Source organism: Gossypium raimondii, chromosome 11 (genome assembly GCF_025698545.1).
Source record: "Gossypium raimondii isolate GPD5lz chromosome 11, ASM2569854v1, whole genome shotgun sequence".
NCBI classification, from domain to species: domain Eukaryota; kingdom Viridiplantae; phylum Streptophyta; class Magnoliopsida; order Malvales; family Malvaceae; genus Gossypium; species Gossypium raimondii.
The window spans coordinates 58,006,228-58,030,139 of NC_068575.1; the positions used below are offsets into that span (position 1 = coordinate 58,006,228).

The 23,912-nt window shown below is 34.1% G+C and overlaps 3 protein-coding genes across 5 annotated transcripts; 2 read left to right on the top strand and 1 right to left on the bottom strand.

Moving 5' to 3' along the window:
- The first annotated feature begins 41 nt into the window (after positions 1-41).
- Positions 42-2,982, top strand: LOC105802412 (uncharacterized). Its single transcript, XM_012634024.2, has 6 exons — positions 42-394; positions 488-568; positions 793-913; positions 1,268-1,570; positions 2,057-2,122; positions 2,286-2,982. Exons 1-6 carry the CDS (start codon positions 204-206, stop codon positions 2,373-2,375), a joined length of 852 nt encoding a protein of 283 aa, XP_012489478.1. The 5' UTR covers positions 42-203; the 3' UTR covers positions 2,376-2,982.
- Positions 2,983-10,101: 7,119 nt separating this feature from the next.
- Positions 10,102-14,215, top strand: LOC105802408 (LRR receptor-like serine/threonine-protein kinase RPK2). Its single transcript, XM_012634016.2, has 3 exons — positions 10,102-13,566; positions 13,742-13,819; positions 13,936-14,215. The coding sequence occupies exon 1, from the start codon at positions 10,453-10,455 to the stop codon at positions 13,489-13,491; it is 3,039 nt and encodes a 1,012-aa protein (XP_012489470.1). The 5' UTR covers positions 10,102-10,452; the 3' UTR covers positions 13,492-13,566; positions 13,742-13,819; positions 13,936-14,215.
- LOC105802409 (uncharacterized) lies at positions 14,150-21,187 on the bottom strand. Of its 3 annotated transcripts, XM_012634018.2 has the most exons (11): positions 20,966-21,187; positions 20,029-20,097; positions 19,410-19,766; positions 19,183-19,319; positions 18,795-18,908; positions 18,601-18,684; positions 18,128-18,304; positions 17,187-17,343; positions 16,553-16,713; positions 16,343-16,469; positions 14,150-16,065 (listed from the first exon to the last, which is right to left on the bottom strand). In XM_012634018.2, the coding sequence occupies exons 3-11, from the start codon at positions 19,725-19,727 to the stop codon at positions 14,704-14,706; spliced, it is 2,637 nt and encodes an 878-aa protein (XP_012489472.1). In that variant the 5' UTR covers positions 19,728-19,766; positions 20,029-20,097; positions 20,966-21,187; the 3' UTR covers positions 14,150-14,703. The 3 variants fall into 3 exon arrangements, with proteins under 3 accessions (XP_012489472.1, XP_012489471.1, XP_052480481.1); XM_012634017.2 differs by lacking the exon at positions 20,029-20,097; XM_052624521.1 differs by lacking the exons at positions 20,029-20,097; positions 20,966-21,187 and adding an exon at positions 19,865-19,885.
- Positions 21,188-23,912: the final 2,725 nt, after the last annotated feature.

Here is a 23,912-nt window from a genome sequence, read left to right on the forward strand (position 1 = left end):
TAATTAAATTCATTAAACATAAAAAAAAAATTCAAAACCCAGGCAAGCGAGGGTTAATTCAATTACGCTGAACACACCCATTATTGTAAAAGCTAAAACCCTTACAGAACCCTGGCGGCTTTAATCTGAAATCTTAACTTCCGGCCGATCGCTGTGGGTTACTCTAGTTCTCAGTTTTTCTTTAACACGGGAGAAGAGTAAATATGAGATTCAAGAAGCAGAAGCGTCACCGGAAGACAGTGAGATTTTTCTGCGTGTGCTTCGGTTTCAGGCAGCCATTCAAGGTTCTTTGCGATGGAACTTTCGTGCACCACCTTCTTCACAATGACTTAACACCCGCTGACAAGGCTCTCTCCAATTGTCTTTCTGCACCTGTCAAGCTTTTCACCACCAGGTTCAAACCCCCACCCTTTTGTTGGCCGAGTATCTAAAGATAATTGCTTTTATATGAAAACCTAACCCTTTTTTTGTTGTGTGGGGTTTTCAGCTGTGTTCTCGCAGAGCTGAAGAAACTCGGTGCTGCTCAGTCTGCATCTTTCCAAGCAGCTCGTAAACTCGCAATTGCTAGGTAAACCCCCTTTTTTTTTTCTCTCTCTTTTCGACCTGGCAGGGGCTAAGTTACTGGTACTATCAATTTTGCTTCTGAATTGTGATGGCGTGGCTTCTCTGTTTAATTTTTTTTTCTTTTTTGACAATTGTTTGTGGAAAGTTAACCGTATGCATAATTTTCCTAGTTCGGCCTTGTTTCTATGAATTAAATTTGTTTGAACAGTAATTGAACCTCATATTCAGATGTGATCATGAGAAGGTGGTCAGTGCTGATGCTTGCATTGCGGAGGTCATTGGAGAAAATAATTCTGAGCACTTTTTTGTTGCTACCCAGGATGCTGATCTCCGAAAGAAACTTCAGAAGGTAACTTTCTATCCCTTTTTTCGCTTTTAAATTCTTAGCATTGCTATTCTATGCTAGCTGGACTTGGTTCCGGGTGTTAGATGTATTTATTTTTCTTCTTAGTTTTTACATGTCTTTGGGGGGTCCTTAAAGTGTTGTATCATTGCACTTTGGATGTGTTGGACATGGCTACATCACGAAAATAAAGAATCGGAGCAAAAGTTGCTATTTGCTCTATTCTTTTTCCTTCAAGGAGACATCATTTTTTGCATTCAACTTGAACATTCATACTGTTATGCAGTCTCGCTTTTGGAGTTTGTATTATTATTTTCCTATGAACTTGTATTCTGATTTTGTGTTCTTCTCTTCCCTTAGGTACCTAATGTTCCTTTAATATTTGGCCTACGAAATGCCCTTTTCCTTGAGCAACCATCTAAGTTTCAGCGTGATTTTGTCAAATCTTCTGAAGAAAAACGCCTTCATTTGACTGAGAAGGAATATAAGGCATTAGAGAAGAGGACGACTAGTGTTTCAGCAAATGCGGATGAAGAAGATTCAGGTGATGAAGAAGGTTTGGGTCATCACAATCCAGGGTTGCAGCCACATGATACCAGGAATTATTCAGGGAAGGAAAGAGATGTAAAGGATAGAGTTCGATTTAAAAGAAAGAAAGCTAAGGTACTTTTCCATATCCATCTTCTGAGTTGTACCAATTTGGTCACGTTTATGCGATGTACGTCTCTAACCTAATCATTGCAGGAGTTTCTATGATTTGTGCATTTTTTATATGAGAATGCAAGTTTCCTGAACTGCTTTTGCTTCATGAAATTAGAACATGTTAGTTGGAAATAAGAAAATGTCAATGAACATGCATTATGCAAACTTGACATCTACTGCCATCACCGATGTCATCCGACTAACATTACATGCCATTGGTTTGAAAAGCTAAAATCATGCAATAATTGTAATCATTTGAGGGATGAGGTCGCTTGGAGATTGTGCTATCACATCTTGAAACTTAATTCTAGTATTTAACATTAACTGGTTTATGGACCAAAATGTATAACTACTGCGATATCATTCCCATATAACTGTTTTCTTTAACTTATAAGGTGCCATCATAAAGCTCATGGGATTGACTTTTTTTCTTCTCAACTTTTATAGGGTCCAAATCCGCTTTCAGTTAAGAAGAAAAAAGGCCATGAAAACCTGAATCGTGCATCTGGGAAGGTAAACTTGTTTTAGTCTCTTTTTCAAATGTATTTACCTTTGTCTTAGGAATTGAGTCAAATAATCCAGCCTCCTGCAGCATTAGTAATCTATTAAGTTGAGCACTGGAATGAAAGCTAAATTTTGCTGTCATGCACTATTTGATATCGAAGTCTCTTTGCAGGAAGTTAAGGGTGATGATGGCAATGGTGAGAACAAGAGGAAAAGGAAGCGGTCTCGCAGAGGTAAAACTGTTGCTGGGGCAGATGTGTAGTGCATTAAGGTACGAGAGACAAAAAAAAACTTGGTTGTAAGTATGATGGTACCCATTCCCAAAAAAAAAAGTATGATGGTACCCTAACTGCAACGCAATCAATTGAAGAGATGCTACTGTGGTTTTATGAGGTTTTCACTCTCCAAAAAGACTTGATAACATTTTAGATACTCTCTAGGGGGAGTTGAGTTGAGTTGAGCTGAGCTAAGAGGGATCAATTTTGTGTGTAATGTCTTATCTCTTTGTTCATGGTGTGTTCGGAGAATGTGAGCATGCCGATTCATCTTTTTTTTTTTTCACTTTTGCGACTTTGCACTAAATTTTGCGATGGTTTTAGATAGGAGCCATGAATCCTATAGGGGCTACATACTCCAATTATTGTTGGGATACAAGTGTTCATACCGTATTCAACAAATGAGGGGTCTTTGTGGACAAACCCCTTAGGTAATGTTGATGGGGATTGTGACATTTGGTGTGAGGGTTTAGGTACTAGCGATTTACCATGTGGACTTTTGTTGTAGTGAGGAGGATGCCGATAAGAGGTCATGAATCTTACATTATGAGAGTAGATTTTGAAATATAAGTGTTTCACATCATTTTCAATTTAGGAGATGTTAACTAATTGAAATTTTAAAAATCTTAACTATTAATCTAATTTTTTTTTTGAAATTCATTAACCAAACCAAATTAACTTTGGCTTATTTGGGCAGTAAATCAAGTTAACTGAAATTTATTTATGTTTTTTTCCCTTTTGATTAAACAAGTTTAAAGCATAACCAAAAAAAAAAACAATGTCAATGTTAATGCTCGTTTTCTTTAATTTTAAATAACATAACGGCAACATTAAGTTAATAACATAGCATGTAAAGTAACGGTAGGTTTTAAACTTTTGTTAATTGTTTTATTTTTCATAATATTTTTTATTTGAACTATTGATCAATTTGGTCATGCATTGGGCTTATATATAATATAATATGTTGGGCTTATAAATATATAATATATAATATTAATTTTAGTTAAGCGATTAATTCAAGTAATTAGTCAGAAACAAATTTTCACAATTTTTAATCGATTGATGACTGGTAAATGCAGTTGTCCCTTCCTCATTGTTCACATTAATTCAATGTGTCGATGGAAATTAAACAAGGATGGGATATCATCACATGTTTTTAGAGTACCAACTTCCTTTGAAAGGACAAGCTTTAGATTTTAGTTAGATGGATGTAGTAATGAGTATGGCATATTATTTGGTAGTCTAATAAATAATATATACCCTTGCAGACACTAAGAAATCATATATACAAGCGATTTAAAGTTGGAACTTGAAATGTTGTGGAAGACCGAGTAATCTCTAATAACCAAGTTGCTTAACCCTCCCCAATTCTTTCTATCAAGTAATATATAAAAAAACAAAACCCCAACAAAAGGCATCAAACTTTATATATTTTGTAGGCATTCCACCTTGGTGACAACTGACAAACATTCAGCTCGATTCTTGGCCCATGCCCATCCTGCCCCTCCCCCCTCCCTTGCGGTTTCCAAAGACCTCCTCGGGCTCCACCCATTTTATTTCATTCTCCCAATTACCTCTATTTATCTGTGTCATAATAATATAACTCTAGTACTAATAATATTATATGGAGGAGAAAAAAGGAAATGCAATCCAGTACATGGCCCCATCCCATCCCATCCCATATTATGCATCTCAATTTCTGATATGAATGCAGTGCAGAGCAGGCATCCACATGCTAGCAAGTTTCTTCACCTATATATGTATTTCATTGGTACGTCATGGGTTCAAATTCCACCGTCTCTCTCCCCCCTTCCCTGCAAACATATTGGATGCCAATTTCAGTGATTCAGCAGCTTACAGCACAACCCCCATGTGCACCATATAGATATAAATGAACAAAAAAAAAGAAGAGTGATTTGAATGGTTACCATTGGTCCGTTGAAGAAAAGTAGGGTCACTTTTTGTTAAGCTCTCATTTCTTAGTATCTTGTCAGCATGTTCAGAATCAAATGACAGCTTTTTATTTCATTAGTTTATTTATATATAATAACTCCTCAGGTTGCAGACAAGGAAATAAAGTAGAGAAGTTGCAGAAAAAAAAGTGAGAGCAAGTTAACAAGTTCCGTTGCCAAAGACCAGTCATCGAAATTCAAAGTCAAATGAGGTTCATCATGCTTTCCTTAATTATGATGTTGTCTTTGTCTAACAAAGTAGTACCACTTGTGACACCATTCATCTGTCTCTCCTCTTTAACCAGACAGTAACGGATACTCCCCCAAGTTGTAATTGTGATGTCTGGGTTTCTTTTAAATAGACGTGGATGAAATTTGAAGCTTTGAATCATGATTGTTGCCACTGTGTCTGTGTATGGTGGGTGAAGGTCTCCCCCTGATTGAAATAGATGAAATTATCTTAAATTAGCTTTTCTCATGAATCAATTTAGTCCTTCTTTATTATTAAAAAATCAAATAAAAATATATTTTAACTGAATTTTCTTTTATTAATTGAAAAAAAAAACTTTATGTGAATTTTTTTAGTTGTAAAAGTTTACTTTAGCATATTTGAATGGATTAAATTAATTCATATAATAATAAAAGACTAATTTGACTCATACCTATAATAGAGTGAACTTATATGTATCTAGATCTGATTATGAGTTGGGTCGGGTCGGGTCGGGTTAAAGCTGAGTTGATGCAAAATTTTAGACCCGAGTTTGGTCTGAAAAATGAGCTTAAAATGTTGCTCAAGCTCAGTCCAGGTTAAAAATGCTAAACTCGACTCGGTCGACCTGTATTAGTTTTTTTTTATTTTTTATATAAAAACAAACTTAAAAAATATAATATATCAAATACACTAAAACCATTAAAATAAATGTCTCCCAATAAATTAAATATACATTGCTTAAATATCACTAAGATAGTTGCAATTTAGTAAGCAAATTACCTCAAAAATAGTAACAAAATTAACAATAAATAAGAGTTATACAATATTCAAACAATAACAACAATGTAGTAGCAATATAATAGCAAAATAGTAGCAAAACAATTGATTTGGGTTAGCCTCGGGCTAAAAAATCCTACCCGAAGTCCGACACGTTTAGAAAACGGGCTTTATTTTTTGTCTAATCTCATTTTTTGAGCTTATATTTTTGCCCTGTAACAACTCGATTTTCAGTGATGTCGGAAATAGTGGTTCGAGACCACCAAATCTGACAAGTGAGCTCGTATATTGTATTATTTAGTGTTTTATGAGCCAAATGTGATTTTAGGAAGACATTTGAATTAGTGAATTATGTTTTAGAAGAATTTATTAGGTTAATTGGATTTAAAAACGAGGTATCGAGACCTAGATTTTATAAACCGAGCTGTAAATCTTTTTTATAAATATTTATGTAATGTCATTAAGGTAGTATTAAAGTTTCGTTAGAAAATTTTAATGTTTTGATAGTTAATTAAGTAAAAAGGACTAAATTGAAAAAGGTGCAAAACTTGTTAATTAAAGAAATAATGATTAAATGGCTCAAGTGATAAATAAGGGATGACTTAAAGGGAAAATTATGCCAAAGAGGATGGCTGGGGCGGCGTAAGCAGAGAAAAAATCATGAAATTAGGTGAAACAAGGGCAAAATTGGAAATTTTGTAAAAATTAAACAAATAAACAAACAATTAAAAGAGTTTCTAGCAATTTCTTCATAATTCTCAGCCAAAAACACCATAGGAGAGTCTCCAAAAGCTGGTTTTTCATAATTTTACATCAAGTGAGTTCAATTCTTGCTCTTTTCTTGAAACTTTTGTGTTTTTAAGGCTTTTACAATTAGGTCCAACTATCTATGTCATTAGTTTTTGATTTTATGGGTAATTTTGAAAGTTACCATTGATGAGTGTTGGATGTTTGTGATGAATTAACATGGATTTAGAGCTTTAATTTTGTTATATGATGATTTTATCAAATGATTTGAATAGAAATTGATTTTAGAACCAAATTGTGAAAAGATTAAATACTAGGGTTTGATACTAAAATTATGTTGATCAAAGGTTGTATGATAGTTTAGAATATTTAGATAAATTGACAATTGAGAAAAATTAGCTCATTCGATAGGCTAATTGGTGATGTACTAAATTGCAAAAACTATAAAAGTTCGGGTAATTGTGTAATTTCAAAAATTGAAAGCTATTAATTGCGAAGTGAATTAGAATTGAAATGCATGCTAATGAATGAATAATCTTATATTTTAGATCAAGAGCCCGTAGATAATCTTGAAAAAGGAAACTTAGCAGAATAGTCCCTAAACTGCTACAAATTTCAAAATTTAACTCAGGTAAGTTCATATGGTTAGAATTTAATATTATATCTTAATTTGATAAATGTTATTTTGTATTCATTCATATTATTTGTTGAAAATAAAATTATTGTTAAAGTTATAAAATTGAATTGAATGTTCGAAACGAACAGAACGCGGAATTGAGTACAGTCGTTCAGTGCAAAGGAGCAATTGACAACAAATTACCCAAGTAAACCGAGGTTCAGTATTTGTTGCGAACTTTCATGTTTACTTTCTGTTTAGTTCTCATGAGCTTCAGTTAATTCATATGAGTTTCAGTTTAACCTTATTGGGTTTCCGTTTAGCTCTTTTGAGCTTCAGCTTAACCCTTATGGGTTCTGTTCAGCTCTTATGAGCTTCCGTTCAACCCTTATGGGTTTCTGTTTAGCACTTGTGTGCTTCTGTACAGCCTTCGGGCTTCTGTATATGATGTACTCATATCCGTAAGACGTTCTCCGATTTGACAAGGTTGGTAAGTGACATATGAAATTTATGTCTAAAGATTTAAAATTATTATTGCTATTCACCTAAAAATAAATGAATTCATCGATTGAAGTTGTGTTTGACAGGAATTGTATATTGAGTGATTTATTTAAATGAATGGTTATAGTATATTTGGTAAGATTTATGTTTAAAAACCAACGAACTTACTAAGCTTTATTAAATTTACTTGTGTTGTTTAATGTTCTTTGTAGGTTTTCGAGAATCGAAAGACCTGATCAATACATCAAGCCACACTACCCAACCTAATCCGATAGCTTTTGCAACGTATATTTAGGTTTATATGGCATGTATAGGGTTGGATTGGAAATGAACTAATTTGAAGTATGGTTGTGATTGATATATGCTTGGATGTATGTAATTAGTAATAGATTTTGATAAATCAATGAAATCGGTTAAATAGGTAAGTTTAGGTAAATGAGTATTGTGATGTTATGTCATGTTTAAAACATTGTTTTGGCTTGTGTTGAATGTTTGCTTAGGAGGTATTGATATATTGAAATGTTGTGTATAGGTTGATATCAAAATGGGTGAGAAAAGTGGCCTTAAAATGACCTATTTTCGTCCACATGGGCAGAGACACGGGCATGCGTCTCAGCCGTGTATGACACACGGCCTAGCACATGGGCATGTGGTCTGGCCGTGTGTCTCCTGTATCTTAAAATTTCGAAACAGAATGCACAGGTTTTTGCACACGGCCTAGCACACTAGCGTGTGGCTTGGCGATATGACCCTTGCACCTTACACATGGCCTAGCACATGGGCGTGTGGTTGGCCGTGTGACCCAAGTCAGAGAGTTACATGGGTATGGACACAGGCTGAGACACGACTGTGTGCCTCACATTGAATGCCCACACGGCCTACGACACAGGCGTGTCTCCTGGTCGTGTGTCCCTTGCTCCTAATAATTTTTTTTAAAAATTTTGGGAAAAAATTCTCTGAGTTTCCGGTTGAGTCCTGATTTATTTCAAATGCATATTTTGGGTATCGAAGGCTTATAAAAGGGACAATATGAGTAATTTATGATTGGTTTCGAATATGTTTATTAAATGTTGTGAAATGTTTGTATTTAATCCGTAAAGTTCGGTAATGCTCTATAACCCTGTTTCGGCAACGAATAAGGGTTATGGGTGTTACATGCCCAAACTCTCTCACTTTTCAAGCAAACCTTCGAACTTATATGATGACCCAATCCATGATAAGATCTACACCTCCATAATTTCTACAATTTATGACATTGGCCAGGACCAAAAGATTAAAAGAATAAATATATATAATACCAAAATATATATAAAAAGAAAAAGAAAAATAAACCACAAGAACATATCAAGTGTTTCAATAGTTTTCTAATAGAAAAAGAGTGCTCCAATAATTCAATAACTTTCACTTTCTTTAAAAAATTCCAATAATTTTAGGGAAAATAAATCTGTTGTGCATACCTATTTATCCCTTTATAAAAGAAAATCATTACTAAACAGGTTGGATATGTAGAAGGTTTTCTAGTCAATTAGAATTCACATAATAATTTTATAATTCAAATTTATGTTGTTATAATCAAATTTCATGTTAAAATAACATTATAAAATAAGACTAATATATCATATTTTAGTCCAATATATATATTTGATAAAAATTATATAGTTGAATACACAAAATAATTGTGTTAAATTTTAGTATTTAAATTTTAGTTTTAAAGTGATTTGATGAAAATTAATTGCTAATATTAGTATATTTGAGTTTTATGATTTTATTAATAGAATAAATTTAGTGTTAATTGTGCATTTTCTAGTTTTGTATTTAATTTGTCAAATTTAGTTCGATGTATGTGATTTAATTACGATTTTAGGATTGATTTGACGAAAGTTAATTGAGCCAATTATGAATTTTCATGAAATCAATTCTAAAATTCAAATTAAACACTAAAAAAGTAACATTGTTACCTTTAAGTACAAAATGTATAACCAAAAAATAACACAGATATTGTATTAATTTTTTGTCAAATTTAGGTATCAGTATTAAACCTATCAAATATCTAAATTTAATGAATCAAAATTTAAATAATAAATATGATTAAATTTACATTTTTTCTTTTAATCTTTTCATATAAAAATGTAAATAGAACAATTAGAAATCACAATATAAAATAAATCAAATGTTAAATGAATTTTTCTGTAAATATATTTTTATATGATTTTTAACATAATCTAGTATTATATAAATAACTATCTCTCACTATAAAGAATTGGTTAAAATACCTCTCTAGTCCTTCCCAATTTTGATATTGAGTAAATCCGTTTTCTCTAAAAAAATAGAGTAGTTTAATCCTGTCAATTTTAAAATGAGCAACTAAGAATAATTAATCACAACATCAATGTTTTCATTAATTGTACGTAATTTTGATTAGTATAATAACAAATTTAGCCCTAGATGCTTATATATTTCGTGTAAATGTTAATAATATATGTAAATGTCATAGGCTACATTTATTAAACCAAGATCAAATTGACAAAATACGTAAATATTATGAGCTAAATTTGTTAAATCAAGATCAAATTGATAGAATGTATAAATTTTAAAAGACTAAACTTATCGGATGAATTAAGAAAAAGAATATTAAATCAAAGACTAATTGCTGACTTTATATGAAGTAAAATGCTGAAGGGGTGGAGAGATTTTTTGTGAAAGAAATTAAAATCACAGAATAATAAAAATTGAAACTCATAAACTGAAGAAGGGGAGTGAGTGTTATTGATCATCCGTGTCTCTGCATGGCATATTGGCACGTGATTGAGGTGTGGAGAGAGACGTCACAAACAAGAAAAAAAAATAAAAAAGGTAATGTAAGAAAGAATCCCGTTCCTCACGCCGGCTATGTTTGTCTTCTTGTTCCCCCTCTTTAATCTCACCGGCCAATCTCTCTTCTTGTTTCAATCTTCGTTTGAATTATTTTTATATATTTGTTTTCAATGGTTTTCTTAAAGTTAAAAACACTAACAAACAAAAAGTAAGAAAGGAAGAAAATTTGGTTTTCAAAGATGAAACCTTGACCCATTTTGGCTCCAATGAACAATGAAGCCCTTGCCTTTCATTTCATTTTCACTTGTGGTGTACCTCTCTGACACTTCTCATTTTTTTTACATTTCACCCCATTAGTAGTTTCTGTGAAATTCTTGCCGGCAATCTCTTTCATCTTTCTTTATTCGTTACGTTCTAATCTGTAACAACGGAACCCCAAAAAAACAATGGCATTTCTCTGGTTTTTGCTCTTTTCTTTCAGCTTCACACTCTCAAAATCCTCCACTCCCGACTCTGCTATTCTTCTGAGCTTCAAAGACTCCATTTTTTATGACCCTTCAAACCTTTTATCCACTTGGAACTCTTCTTCAAGTCACTGCTCATGGTATGGTGTCAAATGCGCTAACTCCTCTGATAAAGTGATAGCTTTGTCGCTTCCCCACAATGGGCTTTCCGGGGAGATCCCTGGTGTTATTGGAGACCTTAAGTTTTTGCAGGTTCTCCAAGTCCAAGGCAACAAATTTTCCGGCCAGATTCCGGTCCAGATAAGCTCTATCTCTTCTCTCAATGTTCTCAACTTGTCTTTCAACTCGTTTTCCGGTCATATACCAGATAAACTCATCGGTAACAGCAACTTGAAAGTTATCGACTTGTCCAATAATCTGTTTTCTGGTAGGATTAGCGTTGATAATTCTAGCAGGTGTGAGTTTTTGACTCATTTGAGCCTGTCTAATAACTCTCTTGTTGGCAATATACCCCCTGAGATTGGAAATTGCAAAAACTTGAGGACTTTGTTGCTTGATTACAACCTTTTAGAAGGCAAGATTCCAGCTGAAATAGGCCAAATTACTGAGCTTCGGGTTCTAGATGTTTCTAGGAACAGTCTCACTGATGAAATTCCAAAGGAGATAGCAGACTGTAAGAAATTATCAGCTCTTGTGCTAACCAATTTGATAGATTTCGGTTCTGATGCGAAAACAAGTTACATGGATGGTTTTCGAGGAGAATTCAATGCATTCGACCTCGGTGTTCCTTTTGAACTATTTTCCCATTCTAGTTTGGAGGTCTTGTGGGCGCCAAGAGCCAATCTTCGAGGGCGGTTGCCCGCTAAATGGAGTGAGTTTTGCTCACTCAGGGTCCTAAATTTGGGGCAGAATTACTTTGATGGTATGATACCAGAAAGCATTGTGATGTGCAAGAGCCTTACTTTCTTGGATTTGAGTTCCAATAATTTGTTTGGGTACCTTCCTTGGAAGCTAAATGTTCCTTGTATGACATACTTTAACATTAGTAGGAATAATATTTCTGGTAATATTCATGGATACAACAGGAAAGGCAGCTGTGATGGTTCCATGGTTTCTCAAGTTCTAGCGTCTAGTTCCACATGGGTTGAATTCAAGTATGGTAATCTTCCTTTTTGGGGTTCTAAGATGGGGTTGATGATGGATGAGAGTTTTGCAGTAGTCCATGATCTAAGCTGGAATAGTTTCACTGGCTCGATACCGGTGTTCTTCATCGCAGATCAGTTATTGGCTAGTGATAGTAAATTTTCATACAGGTTGCTACTGAATAATAACATGTTCAACGGTTCTTCTCATAAGGAGCTAATATCTGATTGTGATAAGCTGCAGAGTGTCTCGGTTAACTTGAATGAAAACAAGATAGTAGGTGGGATGGGGAAGACCTTTTTTCTTGATTGTGTACGGCTAATAGAGTTTGAAGCAGCATATAATCAGATTGAGGGATCCATAGATCCTTGTATTGGCAACTTGACGATGCTTGAATGGCTAGACCTTAGAGGAAATAGACTCTCTGGATCTTTGCCAAATCAGTTGGGGAAGTTGAAGAACCTGACATGGATATCTCTTGGAGAGAACAACTTAAGTGGAGAAATTCCACCCGAACTCGGTCAATTGGCATTGCTTAAGGTTCTTGATCTTTCCCACAATTTTCTTACAGGATCCATCCCTGCTAGCCTAACAAATGCTGGAAATCTTGAAACCATTTTACTCGACCACAATCGGCTTTATGGGGAAATACCCCCATCTTTCTCTTTGCTTTCTCATCTGACTGTTTTGGACCTTTCTTTTAATGACCTTTCCGGTTCGATACCAAGACTCCAGCATCAGACTAATTGCAGTTCCTTTAGAGGTAATAGACTTTTGCAGGAGTGTTTATTTTCTGCGGTACCCCCGGGCGGGCCTAGGGGTCCATCTAAATTTCAGAAAGGGAGGAATTCGGAACCTCTCATAATTGCAGCCATAACTTCTGCTTTTGTTCTGCTTTGTATGGTTGCAGTGGTTGTAATTATCTGTCGATTTAGAAGGAAAAAGGTTAGAAGACTTGGTGCTCTTGAAGAAAAAGTGGTGGTGACTTTTGCTGATGCTCCAAATGAGCTGAATTATGATAATGTAGTTAGTGCTACAGGTAACTTTAGTACCCGAAACCTCATTGGTATGGGTGGATTTGGATCAACGTACAAAGCAGAGTTGGTCCCAGGCTATCATGTAGCTGTAAAGAAGCTTTATATTGGTCGATTTCAAGGTGTTCAGCAATTTGATGCAGAGATAAGAACACTAGGAAGAATTCGACATAAGAACCTTGTAACTCTTATTGGATATTATGTTGGGGAAAATGAAATGTTTTTAATTTACAATTACCTTTCTGGTGGAAACCTTGAGACTTTCATTCATGACAAGTCCGGAAAAAACGAACAGTGGTTAGTTATCTACAATATAACAGTGGATATAGCTCAGGCTCTTGCTTACCTCCATTACTCGTGTGTTCCCCGGATAGTTCATCGAGACATCAAGCCAAGCAACATTCTGCTTGATGAAAATCTTAATGCCTTCCTCTCGGACTTTGGGTTGGCTAGGCTTTTAGAAGTTTCGGAGACCCATGCCACCACAGATGTTGCTGGCACATTTGGTTATGTAGCACCAGAATATGCAACAACATGCCGGGTCTCCGACAAGGCAGATGTGTACAGTTTTGGTGTTGTAATGTTAGAATTGCTGTCAGGAAAGAAGTCCCTTGATCCATCATTTTCCGAGTATGGAAATGGATTCAACATTGTTGAATGGACCAAGTTGTTGGTCAAGGAAGGGCGTCCTTCAGCGGTGTTCTCTGCTCAATTGTGGGAAACTGGACCTAGGGAGAATCTCTTGGGAATGCTTAGGCTTGCATATGCCTGTACAGCGGAGACACTTTCTGTTCGGCCATCAATGAAGCAAGTTCTTGAAAAATTAAAGCATTTGAAAAACTGAAAAAGAAAATGATGACAGGAAACAAAAAATTGGCTTTTGTCCGCAGATTCTTCTGCTTCCATATGTCGAAATGAGGTAATGCAGAACTAGAATTCTTGTCAATGCCAATGTTAATAATCTATCTAGTTCTCTTTAGAGGTTATTCTGGAATATTTTCTCATACATCAAACAAGATCTAGATGCTGTTTTGTACGGTTACCGTGCAAAAGTACTGTGATTCTAATCCTTTTTTGGTTTGGTTTGTTTGCAGATGACATTGGAATGGAACACTATTCAGTCTTGCCTCGGCAGCCATATTAATTGATGATCTTTTATCACGTTTCCTAAGGTTACCTAACTTGTCCATTATACTATTTCTTTTATTTCTAGGTTAAAAAAAAATCGATTTTGAGATTAAACTGCTCTCACAAATTAATCTGCTTGTCTGGTTTTTTCTTTTTGCAGAACGGATTTGCAGACGGTTGTTGACATAGTGCAATTGCATAGTTCATACTAAAACATCAATGAACATTACAGCTACGAATAATGGCAACTTGGATCGTCATTATTTCTAGATTCAATACAAATACATGTAGATGATAGGTTGATTGTAAGTAATAGAAGTATATGATATGCAGCAATTATGGTGATGACATTATTACTGCAAAACTGTCAAATGTGGCAGTGACTATTTGTTTCACACTTTGAAATTCTTTGTAAATATTTAAATACAAAGTCCTTGTCATTCTCTTGTACTGTTACCAAATCCACAACACCATAGAAACACATTATTCAACTAAGAGACAAAGAAGCAGCTGTAATTAAAGCCTCCAACATTATTGAATGTACTTGATATAGTCAATGGGATCAAAAGAGGGAATATAAAAAAAAGAAAAAGAAAAAGAAACCTAAGTTGTGATATGTAAATCTACCAAATATGAGATGCCATGCCAGGGTTTTTTCATCCTTCATAAGTCACGACTTACCTCCCACCATCCCACCTAATAGTTTGTGTTTGTTTTGTGTTGAGTTCAGTTGGCTCTTTGTATAGGTATGTACAGAGACCTATCTTTGGAATCTTGTAACCTAGAAAGTCGATTTCTCTACCATCCCTCTAAAAATAATTATAGGAACGAACCACCAATCACATGAAGTATTTGTTCAGCATATCTCGCAATCATCCAAGCCAGTTCATGAATGATGAACTTTAGGCCTTCCACTCCACAAACAAAATTAAAAAAAGGACCCTTTCCATGACCTTAAATATGGTTTCCCCATTGGATCATGCAAAGCAGGATTCTGATGTTGTATGTTCATCCATCCTGAATCATCAGCAGCCATCAATGAGGAAGTTGTATCACAAGTACCTAAATAATCGAACGGAAGAGCAGCTTGCTGCATACTATTTCCAATTATTCCAGAAGGGCCCCCCCTCACCATTCCATTGTTCCTCTGTGGAATGAACTGCCCGGTAGAGCCCATTGATTCATAAGGGCTGCTCGAATGAAATTGGTTACAGTGAGATAGAACACCAAAAAAGCTCTGATCTGCATTGCTTGCACCCATGATACTCTGACTTTGGCCACTAAAACCATCTGAACCAGCCCATCCACCACGAACTGGAACTTGATGCTCTCCAGTAAACCAGTTTTGACTAAACAGTTCTCTACTGTTCAACGGATGTTGGAAAGGCGCTGGCACGCGGGCAGGAGTGACTGCCCAATCTTGCATATTTTCTGAAGGCAGGTGTTCTTGCCTCAGTGACAAGTACCTACCCCCAGTGGAGTAAATATTTTGTGGCATGTTCTGTCCCATATAAACCTCATTCTGCCTCTTTTGCCTCTCCTCTAACAGCAATGATGACTGCAACTGCTCCTGAAATTGCCCATTAAAATGACCATCTCCCATCAATAGATTTTTTGGGGGCTGGAAATCTAGCCCTGCCTGTTTCTGCTCAATATGATATGGCGGCACTCCCTGATCTTTGAAGAAAGATTGAAGCATCTCATTTCGGTCCTGATTTGTATAACTAAAGGAACCATCTTCAGAAAGTCTATGCAACAAATCCTTTCCAGTACTTTCTTTGTGCGAGTCTGATTCCAGATCAATCATTCGGTTCTGTTGGTCTTCATTGTCTTGATGAATAAATGGCAATCCACTGGTAGATGTGCATTTGTGGCCAGCAGTAGAATCATGGTAAGAGTGTGGCATGCTATCTGCTGGCCAAACAATTTCAGCAGAAGAGACGGGAACTTCCTGACTAACAGTTGCATCAGCAGTGTTCAAATTGTCTGAGTGCTCGGATACATTTGAAGATGCAACATCTGATTTTGAGAGGTTCTCATTGTTTTCAGACTCCGCATAATTGCACAACCGGCCACTATCAATAGAAGAAATCTGCTGTGGAGACTGATTCTGTGGTAAGGCCAGACTAGACTCCCCATCTTCCATGCTGGACTCACTTTCTATTGCTTCAGTATCCTTTTGATATTCGAGCAACTTCTCAGGATTCTCTTCCTCTACATCTAGAACAGGCAAATTTGTAACAACATTGTCTTCCTGATTCTGGACCAATGTATCTTCATCCTCTTCATCCTAAAACACCAAAAAATATCAAGATTATAGTAGCATACAGGATGTTCAAAGCTGCTAAAACTTCTTAGCAAAGTGTCAAGAAGATAAGTTGTGAAGCATATGCTAGGGCTCAACAACCACCTCCCCCTAAAATATCAGGAAAAAAAGCGGAAAAGATGTTCAAAGCCCATAGAAAAGAAACACAGATCCAACGAGTTTGATGAATATCAAACAACAGATTGCAAATGAAGGAACTATACATATACAAGTGGTGAGAGTTAAAGACATGCAAACAAACCTCCAGCAGCGTAACTAGTTTCTCTTTCATCTCTTGCTCCAACGACCTGGTTATTTTCCATTTCTGCGACTGTATCTCTCTCCAGTTTGCATATGATGCAGGGAGGTCTTCCTTTACCAGTCTCAACCTATTTAAACAACATTATTTTGAGCAGAGGTATAGTGAAATTTTCTAGAGTTCAAGAAAGGATTGTTTACTTTCAACACTCACCAATGTTCATGCAACCTTCTCTGTTCTTCTTCCACGAATACCTCATATGGTTGCACATGCAAGGTATCGATGTCACCTAAAACACGGGTGAGAGACCTAGATTGAATGCTTTTACCAGACTGTTCCATATTCTTAAAAAGATCATGTTGCTTCTTGCTTATCTGAAACATATCAAAGGCAAATTACCCCTTAATAACCTTAGGAAGAACATGAAAACGAGAGAAGGCTGAACAGTAATAGACACTAAAGAAATCCTCAGTTAAAGAATATAACAGGAGGGTATAATACAAGTATCACTGGTATGCTATAGTCGTTATTCCTGCCCCACAGTATAATGATGATAACTGAGAGTTTAATATAAACTATAAAGGAGTGACAAGTTAACCAAGCAGCAATGACACAATCATATCGCAGTAGAAACAATAAGCTAGGAATCTGGCCACTGGTTCGGCTCAGAAAAGGAAGCTTTCGAAAGTTGCATGCTTCCATCAGCCAATCAAAAGTTTAACTAATAACTAATCCTATATCAGAAAGGGTTATTCTAATCCAAGGAGATATTTGTTCAAGATAAAAGGCACCTACTCAAAATAATCCTGTAATTTATAATTTTATACCAATTAAAGCAGCTGCTGACCTTAAAACATGACATGTATTTAGCACCATCACAGTGCTGAATATTGTGCTTGCGTATCTTGTCACCTTTTTTGGGTCTTGCTTCCACAGTCGGTGAATAATCTGGTGCAGTCAAGAGCATTTCACCTTTGTCCTTGATGATCCTTTTCTTGTACATACTAATATCCATGACAACTAATAAGATTATTCACCGTGAAATAAATATAAACAGAGTAAAACTAAGAGAAAACTAGTCCAGCCACCATTACAAATTCCGACCAGGAGATCTAAATGCTGCAAAAGTTTCTTAAACATGGTTATGGTACACATGAGTGTTGTCAAGGCATGCACCTAGGCACGCCTGCACCTTGTTCCTTAACAAAGTTCAACAAAAATGCCTCAGACCCTTCAAGTCGAGGCCCAATTGATCAAGTGCACGCTTGGTGTGCCTAGGTACACTATTTGTAAGGCTATAGGCATAGAAAGTCTGCCTGATTGAAATTCATTTTAGTTTCCTTTGTTTTTCACAGCTTTCATTTGATATACCTTTACTAGTAAGGAAGGGATGATAACAAACTCTATAATTCTCAATATTTGAGCATTAAACTCTATAATTCATCATGCAAATTGACCGATAAAAGAGTTGCATGTTCTGTAGATAAACAAAACCACACTTTAGAGTTTATCATATATCTTAAGCCTTATATATTATACACACACAGACTTGCAAAAACTCACACATATACATATTGCGCTTTACTTCACTCAGACTAACACTTTTTTGTGCCTTGTGCCTGAGGCAATAGAAGGGTTTTAGCGCCTAGAGTGCACCTTTGCCCTTGACAACACATAATTTCTAGTTCAGCAAAAATGACAAGATTGAGAACCACCTAAACCACAAACAAAGGTAAGAAATAATAATACATGCAGCATGGTGGTTCGTGATGGAAAAAAAGAGACTACCTTCTTTGTATCTTTCCATCCTTCAGAGCAGAAGAGTTCTGGTTATCACTACTGCATGCTTTCTCATCTGCAACCCAAGAAGAAGATTCAGAAGTCGCTGTAACATCTTGCTCAACGTTGCCAAGCCTAGATTCATTCGAATGTGAGAAAACCCTTTTCTTACCAACCCTTTTTGACCTACCAAAGGAATTGATTGTAACCCAAAAATGAGATTTGATTTTAGCACATAAAAAGAACTAAATGTTCAATAAAAGGGTAAACACAAAATTTCAATTCTTCATTTTTGTTTGGAACAACCAATCACAGAGGAAAAGGCTCAAACTGAGAAAACCAATGCTATCGTATTCCCTATCATGATGATGTTATGCAATGAAGTAGAGAAACAAGTTACACCGACCAATTTCACAGGGAAGAACCTTCCTCTGCCAAAACCAACCCTTTCCAGAAAATTGAAACACGTGGCAAATACAAACCTCCATAACTTCTGCACAATTTCTTGTTCTGGGTCTTTGCAGCTTTCCCATTTTTCCTTCAGTTTTTGCAGATAATCTATGGTACTGCCACAAGAAGCAACAAAATTGTTGCAACCACATTATTAGGCACCAAATGCACCTTTGCCAAAAACAGCTTATATATTCATGGGTAAATTTCATTATTTTTCACGTACTCATTATGGTAGTCCTGTAACTCTGAGTAGTAAGCTTTCTTCTCGGCCTTCAAACGCCGTTCCTCCTTAATAACTTTATCAGGGTGAAGATGACCCGAACAAAGTGATGCACCCCTGTAAGCAAAAATTCCAGTCAAATCTAGCAGATTCAAACTCTACATTAGAATCCTCGAATATTATATCTCCTAAAATAGAACTAGAGAGACAAATAGTAAATACCCCAAAAGCTATAACTTCTTTCTAAAGAAATCCAAAGTAGTAAAGTTGCAAACTATATGCTCATGGGTAAATGTATTTGCCAAAGCACAGCCAACAGAAACTACAGGAAGATAGGATCCATCATCCACAGAATGAAAAAAGTGTCAAGAGGGACTATATATATACTTACCATTTAAGAAAATGATTTCCGAAGTGAAAGTTATCTCCAGAAAATAATGCTCGCAGAGTCTGCTCTTTGTCTATCCCTGTGGGAAGAAACTGCATCAGAAGATTTCTCTCATTTTCAGACAGATGAGTCTGCCAAACCTGTAACAATTTCATGTAAATTCCAATAGGCGTGAGATCAGAAGACAGAGGAGATTAGAAGCAACTGGTTATGAATAACAAGAATATTACCTGATACGAAAGCACCCTTTTCAAGTTCTCTAAGTCAAAAATTTCATGAGGAAGAGTCAAAACATCTGCCAAGACTTTGTGGTAATGTACTGTGGAATCTGTAAATGGTCTTAAATGCCGCCAACTTATGCCAATTTGTTCCCTTTTGGCAACAACTTTTTTTTGGTTCCCGTCCCACTCAAGGGAAATACAACATTTTGTGTTTAGATCATTTCTTGGAGACTCTAGTTTTTTCTTTTTGGTTCTGTATTGGTCCCAAGAATTGCAGCCAGCAATGCTTGCACCATTCAGTCGTTTTCTCCGTTGGTCAGCTGCCATTGATATCAGATGTCAAAAGAAAAGGCAGCAAACATTTTCCTGCATGTGCAAACAGAAAACCAGTACGAAATTGAATGCAACTGAGGAAAACCATTGAACCATTAAAAATAAAAGCAGTACACCCAAATAAGAATCACCATCAGAACAATTCATAAGACTGCTTAATTAGGCAAAGCACAACCAATCCACTGCCTTTAAATGCAAATATACACAGAAAAAAATATATCAGGAAAAAAATTTTAAGCATGTTAAAAACAAAATTCTAATTTGGTTTCTGCTTTGCATAATAAGGGACCCCTACTGCTTTCAACCAATAATAATCCACCAGAAAAGGAGCTTCACAACCATAGCAGCAGGCACAACACATAATCTGAAGAAAGCAGTACACCCACATGTTAATCAACTTTGAATTAGAACAATTCATAAGATTGTTTAATCAGACAAAGCACAACACATCCACTGCTTTTAAATGCATATATACACAAAAAGGTGCATCAGAAAACAAATCTTAAGCATGTTAGAAAAGTAAATGTTAAAGTAATATTGTAAATAAAAAAGATCTGAATTCTGCTTTGCGAAATAAGGAACCCCAATTGCTTTCAACCAATAATAATATGCCAGAAAAGGAGCTTCACGACCACAGCAGAAGGCACAGCATCTAATCCGAAGAAACAGTCCGCCTGCCTCGCAAATTAACCAAAAGAGGAAAATTGATTCTAATTTTTTTCTACTCAGTCTTACTAGTCAAAACATGAGCCGGATCCAAATGAAGTAAGTACAGCAATAAAGCTAAGCAAGTTGAAAATTTTCCCTTTACACCAAGTATTTACTCAACTAAATATTTGCAATTCGATTTAACAGAGCATTCAGTGTGCAGCATATAGTAAACAATGGAAGATATAGAAACTTTATCCACAATAAAATAACTAACAACGGCAGTAATCCAATACAGGGCAACAACAACAACAACAAAAAGAACACCTTTATAAAATTCAAACAATTACACTTTAAATTAAAATAATCAGCAAGCACCCAACAAAAAAAATGGCCCGGAGTCAGACAAAGAAGACACATGAATAACAAAAACACATTGAATCAACAAACAGAGCAAAAAAGAAAAAACTAACTGCCGAGTCTTGAAGAGGAGATATATTGAAATAAAGGAAACCCTTTTTTGTAAATAACAAAACAATCAAATCCGAAAGCGATTTCTTATGAAAGAAGCAAAAAAGAAGTACCTTGGAACGAGTGGATTGAGAAAAAGGCAAAAAAAAAAAAAACAGAGGGTAAACGAAGGGGGAGAGAAAAGGGACGTGAAGAATTTGGGATTAGAAGAAACGGCGAGAGAGGAAAAAAGAGGAAACAAAAGAAAGGGTTTGAAGTTTATCCAATAAACAGAGAGAAAGGCAAAGAGGAGAGAATGTTATGTTAAGAGATAGAGATAGAAGGGAGAAGAGTGGAATAGAATTAACATTGCATTACATTACAAAGAGGGGAGAGAGAGAAGGGGGAGGGGGGTGGGGACGGGTGCGGTTTTTCGGAACCGTTATGTGAAGCCATTGAATCGCTCGTTCTTTGGCGCCTAGCCTAGCCTCGGCTCTTGGCTTCCACAGTCCAGCCGCTTCCTACTCCTCGCCCCGCTTATAGAATTTCAGTTCCATTTAGGTTTAATTTGTAATTATATATATTAATTTTAATTTTATATAATTTTACACTTGAAATTTTGATTTAATTTAATTTTTGTAAATTATTAACGTAATTATTGATATAACATAATTTTATGTTTATATATTACATACAAAAATAATTATATTTTTCAAGATAAAATAAATTGATGTATTTATTTAAATGTGTATGATTAAATTAAAATTAAAGTTTCAAATATACATTTAAACCACAATTAGAGTTTCACGTTTATAGTTGCATCAAATTAAATTTTATATATGCAATTTTACATTAAATATCAAAGATCATGTATAATTTTAAAATTTATCTCAAATAACAATTGTAACGTATTAGATTATGAGTTTTTTAAGGACTATACCAAATAGAATATTTATTTAAAAATAAATTAATTTAAAGATTTTTAAAATAAACATTTTCTTACATAAAGAGATTTTCTTACATAATAAATTAGAGTGATAGCATAATTAACTAAACAATAGCAAAAAAAGTATAAATAGAAAAATATATCAAATTAATAAAATGAAAATGATATTTAAAATTGTATGTCCTAATGTTCTAACTGTTGCATGTTGTGACCATCATAAAAGTCTAGTAGAAGAGAGATACGCATGATAATAACTACTAAATGGGCAATACTAGAAAACTATTAGAGATGGATCATCGTGGTCAATTGTTATTTGTTAATAACAATATCCTAGTCTTACCATTGTTAAACTATATTGACAATAAACTCTAATTAACAACAATAACGCAAGATGCTTCCCAAAAGCTCTTTAACATTGATGATGCATAAAATCAATCATCAAAACTAAAATAATAGATATTATGTAGGTCCAACCTTCGAAATTTTTCAAAAAAATATAGCTACAAAATACTAAAACTACAACTATGGAGACCAAAGTACTTCACTTGCACAATATCAAACAATTTTAAAATAGTTTTTAAAGTAGTTTTGTTAAAAATAAAAGAAACAAAAAAAAACAAATGCACCTTTAAATTATTATTTATTAACATATAAAAATAAAAATAGTTTTTAAATTATTCTCAATTGAGTTGGTGTGACTTGGTCAGGTAGCACTGAACTCACTAATTTATACCATTCTTTAAATGCTTATTTGAGTCAGTGTCATCCATCAATTAAATTCTAACTCAGTCAGAAAATAATTAAAATATTATTAAAAAACAAATTATATTATTATAAAGATGTTTTCATGTTTATATTTTATAAATAAAAATAACAAACAATGATATTTGAACTTGATATCGAAATTTTAAACCTTCGATTTATCATTTTAACCAAAACTTTATTCAATCCGAATATAAAATTTTAATAAATGTACTTTTTAGATAAATTTTTCATTTCATAAGTGTGTTATAATCGAATGGATCTTACATAAGTATAGATTTGTAGCATTTGCTTTTTAAAATCTAAAGGAAACTAAATTTTAAAAATATAATATTTAATTTGATATTAAAATATAATTTAGTTTATTGAATATTTATCATTTTAATTTAAAATTAATAAATTTATTATTACCAAAATGTAAAATCTTTTTAAGGAATTTAAATAATTGCTTTCATCTTAAACTATTTTCAAGATTTTTTCAAAGACATTTTATTTGAAAGAAAATTGGTAAATTACCAAGCAAAGTTTAGCTAATTGAATTTGTGTATAATTGTTTGTAATTACATAAGAATGATATATTAGTGGGTCCTATCGAATTGTGTGTAATTGAAGCACCCAATTACACTTTCAATTTCTTAGAGCGAGAATGAGAATTGGAGTAATTACACCAAAATCTAATTTTTAAAATTTTTTATACAAATTATAATAATTACATTATAAGTATGAACATGTATGGTGTTTATGATAGTTTTGACAAAAATGTATTATAAATCTTAAAAATTATATTATAAAAATAATTTGTGTATTTTATAAAGTTATGACTGAAAATTTTATTATAAAAGTTATGACTAAGAAGTATGGACATAATTTATTTGTGTCCATACTATATATTATAAAAATAATATATTTATTCATAAAAATGTTATAGTTTTTTATCATAACTTATTTATAAAAATATCTTTCTAGAGTTATGACAAAAATTTATATTATTTATAAGTGTTGTGAAAATTTTGAACAATTTATAAAATATTTTTCTATAAAGGTTATATATTGTAAATTTTATTTTATTTTTACTTAATTTACGTTATTATGAAAAGCGATATAACCTAGCATATATATTTTTCAAATTAAATTTATATAAGTTTTTACAATTGAAGTTTCAAATTATTTGGACTGTGAATCCAAATATTTTAATGTTGATACTAATAATGCAAATATAAAAGATTTTTTGTATCATATCGTGAGGTATAATATCATTTGAGAGAAGGATATCGATATAAATCTTAATGATCTTAATTACACAAACTCAAATTCAAATGACGATGAACTTCGGTTAATGACCAAAGATATGATGATAATGAACATATGTTAAA

What these genes read in the sequence shown, in the direction of transcription:
- LOC105802412 (XM_012634024.2), top strand. Translation starts at nt 204, where the DNA reads ATGAGATTCAAGAAGCAGAAGCGTCACCGGAAGACAGTGAGATTTTTC. An exon ending in CGTAAACTCGCAATTGCTAG is followed by an intron (nt 569 to 792) that starts GTAAACCCCCTT and finishes CCTCATATTCAG; the next exon opens with ATGTGATCATGAGAAGGTGG. An exon ending in TTAAAAGAAAGAAAGCTAAG is followed by an intron (nt 1,571 to 2,056) that starts GTACTTTTCCAT and finishes CAACTTTTATAG; the next exon opens with GGTCCAAATCCGCTTTCAGT.
- LOC105802408 (XM_012634016.2), top strand. Translation starts at nt 10,453, where the DNA reads ATGGCATTTCTCTGGTTTTTGCTCTTTTCTTTCAGCTTCACACTCTCA.
- LOC105802409 (XM_012634017.2), bottom strand. Translation starts at nt 19,727, where the DNA reads ATGGCAGCTGACCAACGGAGAAAACGACTGAATGGTGCAAGCATTGCT. An exon ending in GGAAATCATTTTCTTAAATG is followed by an intron (nt 18,909 to 19,182) that starts GTAAGTATATAT and finishes TTTTGCTTACAG; the next exon opens with GGGTGCATCACTTTGTTCGG. An exon ending in TTACAGGACTACCATAATGA is followed by an intron (nt 18,685 to 18,794) that starts GTACGTGAAAAA and finishes TTCTTGTGGCAG; the next exon opens with TACCATAGATTATCTGCAAA.